This window comes from Diuraphis noxia, unplaced genomic scaffold, assembly GCF_037042655.1.
Source record: "Diuraphis noxia isolate RWA-SAM2 unplaced genomic scaffold, SU_Dnox_SAM2 contig0001, whole genome shotgun sequence".
NCBI lineage: Eukaryota > Metazoa > Arthropoda > Insecta > Hemiptera > Aphididae > Diuraphis > Diuraphis noxia.
In genome coordinates, this window is record NW_028301711.1 from 26,634,512 (window position 1) to 26,655,374 (window position 20,863).

Below are 20,863 nucleotides of genomic sequence, written 5' to 3' on the forward strand. Positions count from 1 at the left end.
TTAACATATTGTTACAACAGCAGTTGAAAAATAAAATAAATTCAGTCACAATTTTTTTTTTATAAGCATTCAAAGTTTGAATTTTGACAAAATACGTAAAAATCACAAAAATTCACAAATTATTTTAAGCTAGAAATTCATAAAAAATTTTCTTTTTAAATCTAAGATTTGAAAATTTAATACAAGATTAAAAGTTTTTCAATCTTTATCACAAATATAAAGTCCACCGGAAATTCAAATTAAATTTTTATGAGCATTTGAAATTGTGTATTTTCACATCCAATTAACATAAAATTTGTATGAAAAAATTGGTATGTGAAAGAAAAAATGATTGAAGTTTAGACTTGTGGGCTTCTTAGAAGTTAAAACAATTTGGTTACATATAAACTTTAGTTCCTAAAGTTTTGGTAACAAAAATGTTCCACTTTAACCACTGACTAGCAACTTACAAATAATAATTAGTAAATAATTTTTTTTTTAAGAACAAAACAATACTTTTACTCAGGAAACATGCATTTTTATTTATAATAATAGTAATAATTATATTTATTGAGTGAGTATTAATATAAATTTATAAACGATTTAATCTTGTAACTAATAAAATTATTTAACAATAATCATACAGAGTGATTCTTTTAAGTGGGTACACTAATTATCTCAACAAGTATTAACTTTTTTTAATTTTTGTTTTTTTTTAACTTATAGGTTTATGTTTTTTTAAACAGTAAAATATTTTTATTTTTTCCACTTTTATATATAATTGGTGAGACCACTAGCAACTTTTAATTTTCAAATGCTAAGACACATAATTAAAATATGAATTAATTAAACCGTTTTTTTTTTTTTTGTGAATTTACATGTTAACATTTTTATTTTTAATTCATTGATTGGTGAGATACAGCTCTTCAAAGTATATGTGGTTTTTACTATTTTTCCAATAATTTTAAAGACCAAGAACTAGTAATAAATTCAATATTGTTGAATCCAAGGTAGCAAAATAAATCCAATCAGTCGATAAGTTAATAAATGATTAGGATTCAAAGTATAATAGTAATCTTTAATTAATTGTTATTTATTTTGTTACCTTGGATTCAGCGATATTGAATTTATCACTAGCCCTGGTCTTTAGAATTATTGAAAAAAATGGTAATAACCACCAATACTTTGAGAATCTGTATCTCACAAACCAGTTAATGAAAAATGTTTACACGTAAATTCACAAAAAAAAAAAAAAAAATGGTTTTATTAATTCATGATATTTTAATTATATGTTACCATTTGGTCCAAACAAATCTATTCAAACTCTTCAGGAACAACAGAAGCAAATTTTGCTGCTTCCTTGCACACACCTATGATACTTATACTCATTACAGTATGGAATAATAAATTTAAATTTAAATTGCTTACAATTTATAATTATAATTTATTAACTAAAGTAGACGTCCGGTTTGTCATTTTCATCTAAATTTTGTTTTGCATATTCAATGTCGGAATGAATAGTTTTGACTAGTTCCTCTATAAAAAAAAAAGTAATTTGAATATCATTTGAGTTTTATGATTTCAATAATAACAGTTGAACTTACCTACAGAGTTGAAATTTAATTCTGGTCGAATAAAACCAACAACCTTAACTTTTAAATTTGATCCATAAAAATCTTCATCAAATTGTTTGAGTATATGGATTTCCTAAAATAAATAAATAAAAATATTTGACCTACTTTTAACAAGAAAAATTTTGTTTATATTTACAAGTTATTAACATTAGAATTGCAAGTTTTAAATGTTTTAGTCCTATACCCTAAATAATTGTTTATTTATACAATAATGGTTACTAAATATAGTTTTAAATAATATATTTTAATTTACCATAGACTTTTCAACATTTTGATAAAACGGATTCCAACCAATACTCATAACCATCATGTAAACTGGTGAATGGTCAACTTGTGCCCATCCAAAATATACTCCAGTGTTTATGTTTTCAGGTAAATCTTTTATTACATCACGACTAAAATTAGCTATGAAACAAAAAGTTACCTAATTAATACATATTTACCTAAATTACCTGTTATGTAATTATTATTATTTAATAGTAACAATATTTTAAAAATTAAAATTTCAAACTTAATATAGATATTCAAGGTATGAATAATATTATATTTAATAGATATTTTGAATTTCAAGATCAATTTTCATAATTTTATGTACAACCATGTTTTTGTTTCATATCAAATCATATTAAAATCATAATTTCATGAAAAAAAACTTCCTTTGTACAGATATAAAAATTAATGATACATTTTTTTTTATTATTATTATGATAAATAGTGAACACTCAATTTTTTAAAATATGCTTCAATTTATACTGACCAGTAGGAATACCCAAATCCTTTGATCCTCGACCAAATCCTTTAACAACTAGACCACTTGCATAAAATGGTAATCCATTTTCTTTTTTGTATTCAGTATGACTCATGGCTTGTGATTAAATTTAATTAATTAATTTTGTTTGAGATGTATTACCTGTTAAAAACTTTCTAATTAAATATCATAAAAAATTCTCTGATAAATATGCAATAAATATGATGAAAAAAATCTAAATCAAACTAATAAAAGTTTTAAATGAAGTATTATGTAAGTTAATTTAGTTGATTAAGAATACGTAACGAGATAGTACCTATATTGAGTATATAATAGACATCGTTGTAAATTATCTAAAATATCAATACCTATTACATAAGACATAACATATAAGTTTGTTCTTTGATATAAGTGATTTGATGTTCACGTTTCACGTACACATATTTATAATGCAGTTACTTAATTATAGTTTTATTGTAGAATAAAAAAAAAAATTGTAAGATAATCAAGATTAAATTAATTGGCAAGAGGCAAGTAGTGAAGTAGTATAATCTACAATCTACATGAAAGTATAATATTTATATTTTTTAATAATTTTTACACAAAACTATTTAATAGATAAGCAAGAGATTGATACACTGATAATAAACAAACAGTTGTTATCACGTTATAATTTTATTATTTTTATTTAGAAAAAAATTGTTATCTGGTTATAATGGAAAAAACTTAAGTTTTTGATTTATAAATGAAAATAAAATAATTAAAATACACATGACACATAAGTGTACATTTAAAAATTATATAAGACTTAAGTTTCGATTTTAATTTCAACGTATACCTTTCATAAATTAAAGTAATTTTGTTTGCTCATGTTATTATTTCTTAGTACCACTGGTACTATTTGTAATTGGTGTTTATTTTTAAGCAAATTATTATTTTAATTATGACCATAGCCATTTTAGGCGGTGGACTCGCTGGCCTAAGTGCTGCATATTACCTAAAACGAGAAAGAGGAATTGAAAAAAACCAATCAATACAAATTATTGAAGCCAGCAATCATACAGGTGGCTGGATCCAATCGTGGAAAGATGAAAATACTAATGTTATTAGTGAGCTTGGTCCTCGAACAATTAGAGGTCGCGGAAAATCGGCCAATAATACATACAGTTTAATAAAAGATTTAGGTATTGAGAATCTAGTGCGTAATGTAGGTATTGATGCTTCTGCTAGATACATATTTGCAAATGGAAATATACATCAATTACCTATGAGTGTCTGGAAAGCTCTGTTTACAGTAAATCAACCATTCACTAAACCATGGATATATTATGTCTTACGTGAGTGTTTTTCATCAAATAGTAGCAAAGTTAAATCATCAGATAATGATGAAAGTGCTTACAACTTTTTTTGTCGCACATACGGACAAGAATTTGCTGACTACTTGATTTCACCGTTATTGTGTGGAGTATGTGGTGGAAATGCCAAGCAAATGAGTGTTAAGTTTATGTTTGGTGCCTTATATGAAGCAGAACGTAAACATGGAACAGTTGGATTAGGGTTATTAAAAGAACAGTTAAGTTCCATTTGGAATCGTGAAAAAGTAAATGATACAAAGGCAACTAATATTGTTAAACCTCCACCATCAGTTTATTATTTAGATGGAGGCCTGCAACGTTTAATCCATGCTTTAGATATTGATAACGAGTCTCAAGGAATTCATACAAATCTAAACACTGAGTGCACAGAGTTACATTTTCACGAAAACGGAAATGGTGCCAGAATTGGGTTGTCTAATGGCAAACAGTTGGAATGTTCACATGTTATTAGTGCATTGCCTGCACATAAATTAGCTTCACTCTTCCCTGTTAAATCTCAGCATTCAACATTAATACAGCTATTAACATCTATACCTATGGTATCCATTGCAACAGTAAATTTAACATATGATAATCCTAAAGTGATGGGTTCTTACAAAGGTTTTGGAGTTCTTTCTTCGCCACTTGAAAAATTGTCTCTGTTGGGTATTATATTTAATAACTATATTTATGGGCATAGTGATCGTGTTGATCTTACAGTCATGATGGGTGGATATGGATTTAAAGAACATTTTATTAAAAACTCTAAATGTTTGTCTGAAGAAAAACTTGCTGACACAGCTGTTGGTCATGTCAAACGTGTGCTTGATATTCAATCAAAACCTAATACATATAGCACGCAAGTATTAAAAGATTGCATTCCACAATATACAGTTGGACATTATGAACGTGTAACAAAAATTCAAGAATATATTAATGTTAGGCGTTTACCATTGACATTGGTTGGTTCATCGTATGCTGGAATTAGTATCAATGATGTGATATTTGCGTCGATGACTGCAATGCGAAAATTATGTAGATAACAATAAATTGGAAATATATACTTAAATTATTCTAGGAACTTATTACTTGGAAATCAAATATTGGTATTTTTTGTGTTATTTAACAAACAATTATTTATTACATTTAAGACAGTTGTTATTCATTTTTTTACAGTATTAAATTTTAATTCTAATTTAGTTATTATGGTTATATAATTCATTAACTACATGATAATGTAATTTCAGGAAATATATAACTACGAATACTTTGTGATGTAAATGAATTAATCATTATTTCAATAAATTGTTATTCATTTATTTATTTATATTTTCTGAGTGTCTAACATTTGTGAAGTACTTATGTACATTTATAAAGAGTTAGCTTGTGATACAGTCATTATTGGTTCGTAACATCAGTCAAATTACAAATAATTGAAATAAAATTATTTTTGCAGTAATGCTTTAGTAATTTCATTATATTCCGCTTAAATTAAGTCAACAGTAGCAAATTTCTATGGAGTAATGTGTCTTTTACAAGTTATTAAAATAAGTTATAAATGTAGAATGTATGTCAAAACCTAGGTACTAGGATATTCAAGTATAAAAATTAAAAAGTGGGTAACCCTCTGCTGTACATAAGATTTCTAAACAGTGACTGTAATGGATAAAATTTGAATTAAATGATATAAATTTAATTTATTGTATATTTGTATAGGTTGAATCATTCTGAGTGAAGGCAGTCTGTCAGCTTATAATATAACTAAGTATCTACAGAAGTTAAATTCATTTTTACCAAAAAATTTACATTTGAAAATTTAATTGTTTGTATAAAATATAATAATATAATATGGGGAACGAGGTGACCGAGCGGTCTAACGCGTCGGCTGTGGCTCAGCCGGACCGGGTTTGATCCTCGACCATTGGGCGACATTTTTCTCCGGGCAAGTCACGGTGTCCGGAGAAACAGTGCCGCCATCCCCCCCACTCCGGGGCATGGCAGAAACCTACGGGTGCCCCAATAGAAATTCTGCCAAATAGGTGTCCGAACTATGCCTTCGTGTGCCTACTCTCGGACATAGTACCATACGAAAAAAAAAATAATAATAATATACTCTAAAAATGTCATTTAAATGTTAATTTCATAATTTGCAACAAATTAATTAAAATTGTTATTCTTTGTTTTAATATGTAATTTCGTCCAAATATGAATTTAAAATACCTTTTAAAAATAACATGATATATTATATTTATTTTTTGATAACAGTATCAATTATTTATGAAAAAACCATTTAAATTTTAAATTTTGAGCTATAAAAATTGAACATTTTATAATTTTTTATCTACTACATTTTATCAAAATTTGAACTTTGAATACATATAATAATAAAAAAGCTATGCCATTGGGTATTTAATTTTTTATCATTTATCAACTAGCTATTATAACAACTTATAAAGAATGATTGTCAAGCTTTATGACCCAATGAATTCGAATTTATTGACACATTTTAACGAAAAATAACTCAAATTTTTAAATTTTGAATATCCAACTTAAAAACAGCCAAAATACTTTGAAAATTTAGAAAAGTTTAACATATGTAATTATTATGTATCAATAATGATAAAATAAGTATTTGATGAAAATTGGTTTTGAATAACAATAAAATTAATAAAATTACAAATTTAATTGATAACATAATTCTTTAAGAAAAAGAAATTTTCCAATTTATTGCAAGATCAATCATAAGTAGGAATAATAATAGTATAAAAATATTAAAGATCCATTTGTTACAACATTTTTATTAGTATTATACTTAACTATTCAAATTTCAACAATATATTTTCAAATTTCAAATAGTTATAAAATTATAAAATTTTCAATTTTTATGTCTAATGAATGAAAATTTTAAATAAAAATATTGTCATAAATAGTTCATGCTGTAACCAAAAAATCTAAAAATATATTTAAACACAGTTATTTTTTACAAACATTTAAAGTTCAAATTTGGGCGAAATTATATATAAAACCAAGAATAATGATTTTAGTTATTTTGCAGTAATTCAAAAATATTATTTATGAGAACTTAAGACTTTTATAGCAAATTATTGTATTATATACACTATTATTTAACCTATGTACTGATGCAAATTTGTAATACTTATGCCTTATAGTAAAATAAATAACTATTATTAATATATCATACAATTTACTTAGGATTATAGTGGCGCATCCAGTGCTTAATTGTCAACCCATAGCATAGGTTGTATAATTATTTTGTCTTAATAGCATTCATTATTTAAAGAAAAAATTTAATTTAATAATGACAATTAGCATTAGTTATAAATACTATAGGTAGCATTTAAAATCAATGGTTATTGGTTTTAGGTAGGTAGGTACCTCAAGTTTTTCTAGAATTATTAGAATTATAATTTATAATAATGAGCATGTGAATATAATGTTAATACGTGTTTATTCGTTATGTACCTTGGTACTCGCATTGTTTTTACTACCTATGTGTTTTCAGACAAAAAGTGCACAGTTTTTAAAAATATACTTTTCTAGAATATAAATTCATTTAGTTATTTGTATAATTGTGGTTACCAGGTGGTATTGAGTATTTTCTATTATAAAACAATATGGGTAATTATCGTCGTATAACAAATGCATAAATTTTCATTGGATAGGTATGTCAATATATGTTCTATTATTCTAATATATATGTACAATGAATGTTTTATGAAAAAATAAGAACGTTCACATATTTTTTGGAACATTTATTTTTATGCAATTATCTTCATATATGAGGTACCTCCCTATAAAAGTATGTGTTGTTGATGAAACGAAAATATTGTGTAGAGAGTTTTTGTTTTAGTCAGTAAAAATATAATATATTACAAACGTTCACCTGACTTGTCAAAATGAAATTGAATACATCAATGTTTATATGTCTATTTTTTTCTGCTATAATTGCTATTAAGGTAAATATTAATGCGTTAAAATTGTTTGTGTGAAATTATAGTCTAAAGTATTACACGTATATAGTACAGCGGTTCTCAAACTTTTTTTTCGCGTATCACTTGAGTAGGTATATTAATATTATCAATCAGCCACGTACCACTAATTATTAAAAATAGAACCATACATACTTTACATTGAGTTAAATACATTTATTTTAGATAAAAAGGCAGTAAAATACAACAATAAAATTATTATTTATTTATTAGGTAATATAATTTTATTAGTGTTTTTAAATTTGCGCCTTCTACGTACTACCATGTAGTCTTTCATGTACCACTAGTGGTACGCATATCACCGTTTAAGAACCGCTGGTCTAGTAGGTTCATTGTACAACACATTATCTACGTATTTAATTGTCTTTAAGTTATTCGGTAATAGGCATTTTAATAAATAATAATATCTGTGATATTTATCATGATATAGATTAATTATGTTATTTATGAATAATTTATATAAATTTATTGAATACCTATCGTATATAACGATATTCATGTCCACAATTCGTAAATGCTGAAATCACTGATGAATCATGAATGTTATGGTTATCGTATTCAAAATCAATTGTGAATGTTGATTTGTTATATAGGTATAGGCGCAGCTAAAACTTGGGGTGCTATAATTATTGTAAATAATGCCTTACAGAGCCATGGGGGGGGGGGGTTGTCCCTCACACCCCTTATTACTAATATCACATACCTAATCTTACAAAAATTAATTAAAAACTTTTAATCTCGCTTTTAATTTTTTTACAGACATCTATCAACACATTTCATATTAGGACATTAGGTACCTAATGATAAAAACAAACATATTATACAAATAGAATACAATTTTTATTAACATATTAAGACTTTACTAATATAAAACTTTTGGGGGTTTATCAGTAATAAACCAGTCCATCACGGCATACATCCATAGACATAGTGCTTTTTTATGTGACCCACCGAATAAAAATAGCTCGTTACTCGTAAGGAATCCATATTATTATACATTTATCCGTAATGTTTACACTACACATCCATTTGTTGTCTCGGTCTTACAAGTGAATAACATAACAACTTTACACTCAGCAGATCACGTTTATCTCCGTTAGTCTAAAAATTAGATTGAATCGATCTATTATGAAACTTTATATTAAGAATATTATCTGTGTTTGTATGTAAGATTTTTTACGATAGTTCAATTTTGTTGCAAGTTAATAAAAAAGCATAAATTAAAAATAGTCATAATTCACTTAAAAATTATCGTAAAAAACCCTCATATACAAACACAGATAATGTTCTTAGTGTTCTTACCATTAAGTTTTATAATAGGTCAATTTACTTTAATTTTTATACTTAACGGAGTTAAATGTGATCTGCTATGCGTAAAATTGGTATGTTCCGCGCTTGTAAAGACGTAGAAAACAAATACGTATGTAGCATCCTCTTTGTTAATCGTATATAAATTATAGGAATATGTAATAATTTATAACGAATTAATATTATAACTTTACGTCATGACTAAAATATTTTTTTTTCAATAAATATTTCATAATATAAAAACAAAAGCGATGGTATTTTAATATAGTAATAATAGTTAAACCTAAAAATAAGTGGTGCTAAATTAGAACTTGAGGGTGGTAAAAACTATTTTTCAACCACCTAGTTGATCTAAGGATGTTATAATGTTATTAATAAAAATTGGGTACTTACCTACCTACCAAATATAATAATAGTAGGTACCTATTTTATTAATATCAAAATAAATTAAGCTGAAAAATAAATGTATGCAATTTTTAATTTTATTTATTACTATACAAAGTAGTCTATGTTTAAATAATAATTTAATAAAAAATGAATGTTAATAATAATTTAAAATACTATTGAAGATTCTAATTTTTTGGCTGTAGTATTTTTATTATATTGTCATAATATAAGTATGACTTGTATAAAAAAATAAACGATACATAATTATCTAATATTACTTAATCATTCGTCTTATTGAGCTTGTATATTCTTTTATTTTATAATTTACATTTTTTCTTTAAATTAATATAAGGTACACACATAATATATATGATACAAAATAAATCGAATTAAATTAATTACTATAAAAGTATTAATAAATGTAATAATACAATTCGTAATAGATTTATTAATCATCTTTTGTTTTTATAAATCTAAACGTTTTTTTTTTGTTTTTCGCTAAACTAAATTTATCATGAACATTAACATCTATAATATTTTCTTTTTCTTTTTTATTAACTACTTCGCTACCTTTTTTAATTTCTAATAACTCATACATATTTTTATACTTCTCATTTTCATTAACTTCTTAAAAACATCTTTTTCATAGTCCTTAATCATACTCATACTTACTAAACTCTTCCAACTTAATTACCTATATGATTTAGATGCCTATGCCTTCTCCATACTGATTTTTTATCTTCAAATCTAACTATATAATTATTGTTGCCTATAATACTTCTTCTATCACTGCCTTCTCCCACTTTTTTATAAGGATCTGAAAAATCTCTCGTGTATACTATATCTCCCTCATTGAAAACTTCATTTCTAAATTTTTTATTTTTACAATTTTCAGTGTTGCTCTTTATCTTTGGATGTTTAAGAAAATTTAACCGGGTTTTTAATTTTCGTCCAAAAATCAATTTTACAGAACATTCATTCGTTGTCCATTGTGATGAGTTCCTATATTAGAATGAATATCTGTTTATAAAAGTGCTCACCGTTACATTTTTATCTTCTAATTCCTTCTGTCCCTCTTTTAAAAGATTTTACTGCATTTTTATAGCTGCACCATTTGTAGCAGGATAAAAAAAGTGTTGATAGTGTAAAATACAATTCTATTTTATTTACAAAATTGTTTGAATTCACTATCACGAAACTGTGGACCATTATTAGTAATAATTTTACTTGGTAACCCAAAAGTCCGAAAATTTCCCTCAACTTATCAATTAAATAAACACTATTCATTTTACTCATTTCTACCACTTTAGGCCATTTTGTAAATGCCCCAATCCGTAATAAATAATTTTTATTAATTAAATACAAAAAATTCTACTCTGTCTCAAGGACCAAAAGCTTCTGCCCACTTAGCTTACCTATCTACTACTGAACTAAATTGAAATAATACACAGACTTCACAACTTTTTACATCACTTTCAACCTTTTATCAAGTCCAAGCCACCAAAAAATGATTCGGTAATCTCTTTTATTTTTGTGATTCCTACATGTGTGATATGTGTTTCAGTTTCTTTCAATAAAAATAAATTTGTCTGGCATAATTACCCTATAGCCCCACATAATTACACCTTTTTCTATACTTAGATCAATTTTTCTAACAAAATAACCTTTATATTCTAACTCTACTTTTTATGGCCACCCGTCTTCAATTCAACTACAAACTTTACTTAATATTGTATCCATTTTAATTTTTAATAAATTTAAAGGTATGATTTCTTCTACAAAATCTATATAACTGTACTCATTAATCATTATCAATTTCATCACTTTTTATTTTTAATAATAAACGGGACAATCCATCGACTCACCATTATTTTTGCCTTGTAAATATTTTAATTCAATTGAATTCTGACAAAAATAAAGTCCAACATTGTAATTTATTCATTGCTGTACGTGGAATACCATAATGTTCCCCAAATAATACTACAATGATTTATGGTTTTAATTTATAAATAATTAAATTTGATTTACGTATTAACGAGGTGTTTCATAGTGAAGTTTATAAACCACTACTTGATTCAATACAATAGGCAACTAGTGTGAAAATTCTTGGGAGGCAACTTGTATATACAATTATAAACTACTTGATCATTAGAGGCAACTAGTATATATATTAACCTTTTAATTTACGATAAGGCTGGGAAGCAATTTTTATATTTTGGGAGTCAACTAGTATGCACCAAATTAATTTTCTAACTAATAAATATTGTGAAAATTTTTACATTCCAAAAAATAGCTAGTCTCTCTTTGTATCTAGTCATAGTTTCTATTATCTACCGTTAATACCCGAAACATAACTTTATACGAGTTTATGTTCCGTCGGAAAAACATGAACTAAAACCGCACCTACCCCATATTTAGAAGAATTACACAATAGTTTTACTTGTATTTCTAGGTTAAAATGTACTAGCACTGAATTTGATGTCATCACTTCCATGGACTTATTAAGAGCTTCATTACATCGATTTGTTCATTTGAATGTTATATTAATTTTTAATAATTTATAAAAAAGGACCCAATGGCCAATAGTGTAGACAAATTTGAAAAAAATTTTGAATAGTTGTTCTTCTAAATACTTACTTATAGTTGTCTTATAATCTGCACACAACCTTACTGTTTCATTATGGTTTTATCATAGGGACTAGAAGTGTACCCCGCAGTGCAATTTCCACTTTCTCAATTACATTTTCCTTTTCCAAGTGTCGATTACAAGTTCACCTTCAACTTTTTTAATATACGCAAATGGAATATACTTTGAATATACTTTAGTATACTAAATAAACTCATTAAATATCTTCTTAATAGAGATCTACATACATTTTCTACTATTATAGTAAATTACATTGTTCCTTCTTATTCTTATACTCTATACCAATTTTAACTTCTCCAACTGGATTTATTTATTTCTCCATTGTAAGTTTTTAATTTAATTTAACTGAGTATTACTTCTAATTTAGTACAATATTTTTATATAATTTAAAAGGTATTATAGATCTACCAGCTCCTGAATCTAACTCCATGTCAATTCGTATTCTCTCAATTTTAATTTTTTACAAAAATTGGTTCCACATCCTTTTGATAACCTACTTTTAATTGAAAAATTTATACTGATTCTGATTCAATTTCTAATTCTACATATTTATATTTGGATTTACTTTTTCACATCTTAGTTAAATATCCTACTTTATTACAAATATTACACTTATAAGTTTTATACTTACGATTACTAAAAATATGATTTGTTAAGCCACACGTATATAACATTTCCTTTGACCTGGCCCTTTATTGTTGTCTAAAAGTCTTGGTTTTTTCTTATTCGTCCTTTACTCATTTTTTGATGCTTTCTCTCTGACATCCTTTGATATGTTCCATTTTTTTAATTTGTGTACTTCCACTGGAACATTTGGTTGCAAGGTTACTTTTTTCTGCATTGCTAATTCTATCATTTATTTTTAATTTTTTTAATTCATCTTCTTCACATAATCGGTCTTTAATTTATCCATTTTCATACCTGTTATAAACTAATCTCTAAGAATGTCAATAAACATTTTTCCAAACTTCTACTATGTTGCTGAATTTTTAATTCTTGCATACCAATATTTTACGTTTTTACTTGAATTTTATCAAATAATTAAAAAATTCTTCCCGTCGTCTAAAAACTAACATTTTAGGAGAGAACTGCCTATTTCATACAGTACATATACGGTCTAAAAGATACTATAAAGGTGTGGCACAAATCTATAAGTGATAATTCCCTCACACAGTCACACATGTAATTAATAACGGTATCTTGCGTTTCTCTGGTATCATGTTCACTAAGAAAATTGTTCCATTCTGCCTTGATACATTGACCTGTCCCCATCAATTTGGAACCTTGCCAATGAACCGAACATACCCACCCGTTATCTTTGGTCGTGTTCTCCTTAAACTACTTTTTTGCTACACATGACACGCTTCCTTAGAATTAACGATTGTCTGACTTCAGTTTCGTAATCCTCACAACCTTATTTAAATCGAAAATTTGCGATTGAATACTATATACCATATTATTATCTTCGTCGCCAATTGTAATGTCGTGAGAGGTATATTGACCAAATCTAAATTATTTATCTTATTAAGCACGTGTCCCTTTATTAATCATCTTTTAAATAAAATAATGTACATAAATATATACAGATCAAAATAAATCACCCCGTTTATGAATTGTAGGCACAGTCTAACAAACTGAGTGACGATAATGAAAACGATTTGATGGTAGATGAAGATCAACAGACACAGAACTCCCAAGAAGAGACCGAATTTCAGTACAAACAAAGCAAATGGTTGGAAGAGATGGAGAATAACATGACGGATAGCTCAGAGGTATTCGTCGAGGACGGCGAGGAGAAGGAGGCCCTGACTAACACGTTCACGAGCGCCATGGCCACGGATGTGGCCAAAGCTGGATTTACTGATGCAAATCACCAATGGCAGTTGATGTTAGAGGGCCCGGAAGCGTCTCGGGTGATTGGCACGTTTGGCCAGAACTTCAACTCTATTGTTTCATCCAACAACGCTGCGAACATGATCAATATGCTGGCTAGCACCACGCACGTGCTGGCAGCCACAGCCGGCGAAGCGAAGATGAGCTCTGGGCTCAGGGACATCTTATCAATGATGTCCTCCCTATTCACGTCACCCAATATGCCCATAATTGTCAACAAGGTCGGCCTGCTGGTAATTTCTACCGTGAACAAACCCAACGGTCCGTTGTTCAGCAAGACGTACTGGGACGAGATTCAGAATCTCTTGTCTGTGAAGAACCTCAATGAAAAACTACAGAAGACTTTTGAAAACTTATCTACCATGACTTCTTCAAGCAAAAAGACGAAACCGTTGAAACGTAGACGTAGTTTTGCGTAAATATAAAATTATATAAATTATTCACATATACAATTATAATAGGTACATAAATTCATTTACAAACGGTTTACTTATCTACATAATATATAATTTATATAATAGTGTGGCATCATAGTTTTATACATAACACCGCCACGATCCGTATACCTACATGGAATGTAACACCGTTTGTACTTTGTTATAATAATATACTATTACTATTACAATTATTACTTCTATTATTATCATGATATAAAAAAATATATATAATATAAGTTACTATATTATAAATATGTCTTTAATAACTTGTATGACTGTGGAATCAAGAGTATACAAGCATTGAGCCATATGCAGCTAATATAAATAGGTGTACCTCATTAAACGCGCATTTGTAAAGGCATTATATCAATCTTAGGAGTAAATACGGTTAAAAATCTAGGGTGTTAGAAATGTAAAAAATAAGCAAGTATATTAGCATAGCTCGTTATACTTACGAAGTTAATTTAAATAATCAAGTATTAAGCTTAAGAAGTATTTGAGGGGCTAAGCCCACCTGTAAGCCTCCCTATTTACGCCTATGATCATAACCGTACCATATTATATATTATATCTTTAATCTACACTTATTTTTTCTTATATTTTATTAACTAATCATATTTTACAAAATATAAACTATTTCATTACAAATCGTGCATTTATATAATAATAACTTATCAGAAAAGAGGTTATAACAGAATTAAAATTAAAATTTCTTGCTGTAGGTTATTAATTTTAGTCATTTCAGTGTATGAATGTAAGACCATATTCAGATGTTGTGTTTATTTATTTATCGTATAGTACCTATGTATACACAATAGTGGTACACAGAATATAATAAATATAATAAAATACAATAAGTACAATAATATTATATACAAGCTGATTCCATGCACTTTGTTTTCCTTTAAAAATAAAACTTCTATTTTATTCAAAATGTATGTCCAATTCAACGATGTTATACTCTGCGTAGTTATATTCAAAACGCCCCGAGACAAATTACTGTAGATTTACTCCATCTCTACTCTAGGTATCTAATTTTATATGACTATGCTTTTAAAGGCGTGTCGATACGCACCTTTAAACAATCATTTAAAATATAGATTTGAAATCGTATTCAATCATAATAAAAATTGTATGTTAAATTTTCGTTTGAACAAACAAATATTTTTTTCTGTATTATAATAGATTAGTACAGATAAAACAGACAATTTAAGCATATATAATATAATAATCAGAAATAAAAGTATATTTCTCAGTACATTATGTTGGTTAATTGGTGTAGCCGACTAGCCGAGATTGTAGTTACCTACATATAATATAAAATACTGACATCTAGCTAAATCGAATAGCCAACAATTAGTTGCCATCTTGTATAGGTACTACATACTGATAGTGCTCGAAAAGGAACAAAAATTAAGAACGGCCTCTATTTTTTAACTCATAAAAACATAAAAGTTGATAAATATTACACTCAGCTGCACGGAACTTAGTCCCTCGTGACTCCTTGATGCATAAGGAATGAAATAATCAAAGTGATTCAAATCTAGGTACAGAATTTCGAAGAAAAATGAACCTATGTGGGTTCAAACACACTAACTCAAGTTTTACTTTAATAATAATTTTGAAAACAGATTTTATTTAGTTGCTGTAAATTTGGATCCTTTGAAGTCCACGATTTATATTATTTATTATTCTTAAAAAAAAACTCACTTAAAATTTAAAAAACATATTATATTTTTAAAAATTACAATTGAATAATTTTTATAATCCTAATGTCTATTATTAAAAATAGATTTAAATTAAATCAAAAATTATTTCAAAATTATTGCCAGTAGTATCAATAAAACTAATAAAAGGATATTTTACTTCACACACAAAAGCTTCATCGATTGAGGCTAGTATGTTAAAAGAGATTCAAACCATGTAGAAAGAGGCCACCAAATTCAGAAACATGAAGTATATGGAGAAGAACTTTGTGATTGACGGGATCAAATAACTTGGTAAATTAGGTAAATTATATACATTGCATAAACTAGGACATCGACATTAAATGCACTAAATATACAATTAATAATTACATGCAGAGGGCATGGACCAATTGCGCTTAAAACAATATTTATATTTTACGGCCAATATATCAATTGCGCTTGTATTTAGTAAATGTACATCATTCAATTTTGATTTTAATCCAAAAACAGCCGTTGCGGATTTTTAACAAGCTATACATTTTACTGCTAAATAAGTTTGGCCTTCAATACTTCAAGTTGGATGTAGATTTCATTTAGCTCAAGCATGGCGGAGGAATATTCAAAGTTGTAAACAACAAACAGAGTATATAAAACCCCTAATTCTGAGGTAGGAAAATGGCTGCATTTAATTTTTGGTTTGTCAATTTTCCACACGAAGGAGTGGGAATATATCAATTTATTAAAATAGATATTTACTTAAAATGCTTGTAAAATAAAATCGTACCTATGCATTTTTAAAATGTTCAAACTGCAATTAGAGTAACTTATGAAAAACATTGTGTTACATTTTAAAGTGTTTTTATCAAACCAATTTATTTTTATCGATCTTTATAGAGAAAAAACAAATTTCTTATGCCTACAATTAGCTCAAAAAGAGTCAAAATATTTTTTAAATTTTACTGGATATGAAAAAATTATAATCTCAAGCTCAACACATGGTGAAAATTTAAAGTGTCTACGGTTATTCGTTTTTTAATTACAACGAAATAAAAAAATAAGTCCTTGAAAAATCGTTCAAAATATCCAACGTATATAATTTTTAACGCTCAATTAGTTTGACATTCCGTTAAACTTTTTTTGATTATGAAAAATATAATAACTTATGAGAAATCTTGTGATAAATTTGCAAATCTAATGTTTAAACAGAAAAATGTTTATGAATTTCTAAACTAAACAAATTCGAATTTTCGTGATATTTACATATTTTTTCGAAATTTAAACTTAAGATACTTATATCAAATATTAAAGAATTAAGTTCAACTTTTTTTTTAAATTTCATCAACAAGTTACAAACGCGTTACATAGCAATTCTAATGACTAGGTAGTATATTCTAGTAAGAACATTATATCTGTGTTTTGTTGGAATTCAAGTATTTTTCCGATACTACTTGTTTTTAAATGAGTTATATTATATGCATTTTTATTTTACCTACAATTTATTATACGCAGTGCCAAACCACCGGGGCAGGGGGTGCAATGCAGTGGCGCCGAACCCTATGTTAAGGTCGGGCCATGGCCCGACATATTTTGAAAATTTAAGATAGGGGCCGCTTCATATTGACCATTTTCCTCTCTACGGTATGCCATTTTTTCCGATATTAAGATGTTGGGCCTCTTGAAATATTTTTCGCCCTACTAGATTTTTAGGACTTCGGCGCAGGGGCGGATAGGCACACCGGGATACCGGGACTTTCCCGGTGCGCCCCCGTATTACCGCCTACCGGCACCCCCTTCCAATATGCAGTGGTGTAAATTTTTCCAAGATGGAATCCATAGGGCTTTTTACATTTAGGACCTTCAATTAATTTTTACTTAGCGTCTAAGCAAATTTGTATTCTGTATGAAATACCTAGGTATAACATGTATAATCAAAATAAATTTTTAAGCTTTCAAAAACTTAGTTATTGAATTATTTTATATTATTCATCTTTCATCTGTATCTAATATCTGTGTAATTGTTTTTAGGTTTCATCGGAAAAAAAGTTTTGGTATCCCTGATTGTATACCATATAATATATGGCATATATGTATAGTAGAATAATTAAGGCCACCCCATAAATATTTTCCCGGTAAATTTTTTTTTGCCAATCCGCCTCTGCTTCGGCGCCAATGGTGCAATGTATCGGGGCACTTGATCTTGAAAGGGCTCTTACTGATTATCTGATAATGTGACCTAAAATATACAACAAAGAAAAAAGAAAATTATGTTATAAAATTATGGGGCACCTACACCAATTTGCACCGGGGCACACAAGTATCTTGCTATGGCACTGATTATACGCGCATAATTCACTTAAAAACTGATTTATTATAAAAATACTTCCAATAAAACACAAATATAATGTTCTTACTATCAAGTTTTATAATATCTATTCACTCTAATTTTTTAGGTAACGGAGTAAAACGTGAACTGCTAAACGTAAATTTGTTACCTATGTTACGTGTTTATATAAGATGGTGACAACACATGTGGGTGTGGCGTTCTCTTAATGAATCTGATTTAATTAATTTAGAATTTATTTTATAGGTACCTTTTATTTTAAAATCATTTTATAATATAAAATTTCTTAGACTGAAACAGTCTCCGCTCAGAATTTTTTAGTTTACCGGAAGTCGGATGAATTTTTCATAAGCATTTGAACTTCAAATTTTTCGACATAGACTCATCCATAAACTAACGAATTCTCATCGAACCATTTTGATGTAATTTAAAAAAGAATAACTGTGGATAGTTTCTAAAATTTCTTACCAAATATTTATTCTATCATTTTTAATTTAAAAATGGTGGAGCCATGGGTCATGCAGGGTATGTAGCTTCACGCCCTAATCGCCCCGGCAAGCCACTTTAACTTAAGTCGGGCTAAAATGTAAAGGTAGTATTTTAAATAATTTACTAAACCTAGATATATCGCAAATAAATCTATATTGTTTATTGAAAATGTTTCAATATGATACCAAAAAAATTGAAATAGAAGTACTTAATGTTATAATTAAAAAACAATTCTACAATTCCTAATAAAAACATGTTAAGTAATAAAAGTAAAATCCATGAATGGTTAATTTGGCTAATGTCTAATGAGCATTAGAAATTCTTTAACCAATATTTTAATGTCATTCAAAAGTTTGTAGTGGTCATTGGTCACAGTAACAAGTTGTACTAAGAGAGGCCTTTCTCTAAATTGACCATATTCAAATCAAAATTGAGATCTACCTCAGAGATAGATAGATTAAATGCTTTGATGGTATTGATAGTAGAATATGAAATTGCAGTCAATGTTTATATTGATACTATAATAGACAATTTCAAAATAGCAATAAATTTTCAGAGACAAAAGACAAATATCCTTATAATATTTTTGAGTGAAATTTATCTAATATTATAATTTTTTTTTTTTTTTTCATCAATACCTAATGACATAATTAATGTAGTTATATCTTTACTACATACTTAAATCTTAATTATTATTAAATATAAAGAAACTATTAAAACATTTTAGAAATTGTATGGATTAGCCTCCCAAGCAGCATGTTACGCTGAACAACACTTCTGACTCCGCCTATGAAAGTATCCTAATCATATATGCAGAGTTTTATCATATTGTTAATAAACAGCTTTCATTAACAAATCCAATCAGCTCTACAATATGCAAGGTCATTCAGCACTGAGAAAGATTAAGAACTGTAAACCGAATTATATGAATACAATTTTCCACTTTAATCAATTATGTTAATTATACCTAATACATAGGTATAGGTCTCTAGATTGGTACAATAATTTGCTGTCGCAAGAAGGAAATCAGAAATATTGAAACAGGGTAATTTAAAATATCTACTGGAATAAAAAAAATAGAACTATTAAATTTTTTAAATAAAATAGTATTATTTCCGTCACCATCATGTAAACACCACCAATGTCGGAACATAGAACTTTAAATGATATGTAATTCATTATTAATATTTTTAATTTGTCAATTTGTGACTTGTGTATAACCTATACTTTAACTTCCAAACAACAGCACAAGCTAAAGAAAGATAGATTAATTCTAAATAAGCAGGTTACATTATAAATTTGACAATAATGAAATTTCACCTACCTAGGTATATTTTTAAATGTGCATACAATATTGTTCAACAAAAATATGTAGGTTTTTGTTTTTTTTATAAAAAATAAACCCATTAAATTAAATTTTATAACACAATAGAATAATATAATCAATTTAAGATTACATGCACACTGCGTAGTATAGATAGATAATGAATATAAGGTATCTATAGAAGTTATTACATTTGAAGATAGATAGATAATAGATATAAGTATATAAGTATATAGTTAACAAATAAAAGTTTCATAATAGTATAATTATATTATACTAACACATATCTAATAATGGATTTTAATAATATTTTACATGTGTATTTAGATAAAAAGATTATAATAATGTATACTTATTCAATAATACAATCAAAGATATCAGTGCAATACTATTGATGATAAAAATGAAACAATAATGTGTAAAACAATATATATTTTGATAAATGTAAAATAGGTAAATAAAATAATATTAAATTACATTAATTATTGTAAAGAAGTTGAACACAACAACAATGCAAATAGTACTAAATATTATGTATTTTAACTTTAATGTAATAGACTTATTATTATTGAAAAAAATTGAGAAATTATAATTGATTAATACCAATCATCAATAGTAAGAAA

The 20,863-nt window shown here is 27.1% G+C and overlaps 3 protein-coding genes across 6 annotated transcripts; 2 read left to right on the plus strand and 1 right to left on the minus strand.

The window, feature by feature from the left end:
* Window positions 1–1,258: 1,258 nt before the first annotated feature.
* On the minus strand, window positions 1,259–7,049 carry Rfk (Riboflavin kinase). 4 transcript variants are annotated; one of them, XM_089217350.1, is made up of 5 exons: window positions 6,926–7,049; window positions 2,371–2,523; window positions 1,867–2,018; window positions 1,584–1,686; window positions 1,259–1,515 (listed from the first exon to the last, which is right to left on the minus strand). In XM_089217350.1, exons 2-5 carry the CDS (start codon window positions 2,474–2,476, stop codon window positions 1,427–1,429), a joined length of 450 nt encoding a protein of 149 aa, XP_089073476.1. In that variant the 5' UTR covers window positions 2,477–2,523; window positions 6,926–7,049; the 3' UTR covers window positions 1,259–1,426. The 4 variants fall into 4 exon arrangements, with proteins under 4 accessions (XP_089073476.1, XP_015363817.1, XP_015363816.1 ...); XM_015508331.2 differs by lacking the exon at window positions 6,926–7,049 and adding an exon at window positions 2,678–2,932 and having other exon boundaries at window positions 1,588–1,686; XM_015508330.2 differs by lacking the exon at window positions 6,926–7,049 and adding an exon at window positions 2,730–2,929.
* Window positions 3,072–5,035, plus strand: Ppox (protoporphyrinogen oxidase). Its single transcript, XM_015508323.2, has one exon. It carries the CDS (start codon window positions 3,305–3,307, stop codon window positions 4,757–4,759), a length of 1,455 nt encoding a protein of 484 aa, XP_015363809.1. The 5' UTR covers window positions 3,072–3,304; the 3' UTR covers window positions 4,760–5,035.
* A 483-nt stretch (window positions 7,050–7,532) lies between the features above and the next one.
* LOC107161780 (uncharacterized) lies at window positions 7,533–14,589 on the plus strand. The gene is made up of 2 exons (XM_015508328.2): window positions 7,533–7,693; window positions 13,688–14,589. The coding sequence occupies exons 1-2, from the start codon at window positions 7,634–7,636 to the stop codon at window positions 14,378–14,380; spliced, it is 753 nt and encodes a 250-aa protein (XP_015363814.1). The 5' UTR covers window positions 7,533–7,633; the 3' UTR covers window positions 14,381–14,589.
* The last annotated feature ends 6,274 nt before the right edge of the window (window positions 14,590–20,863 follow it).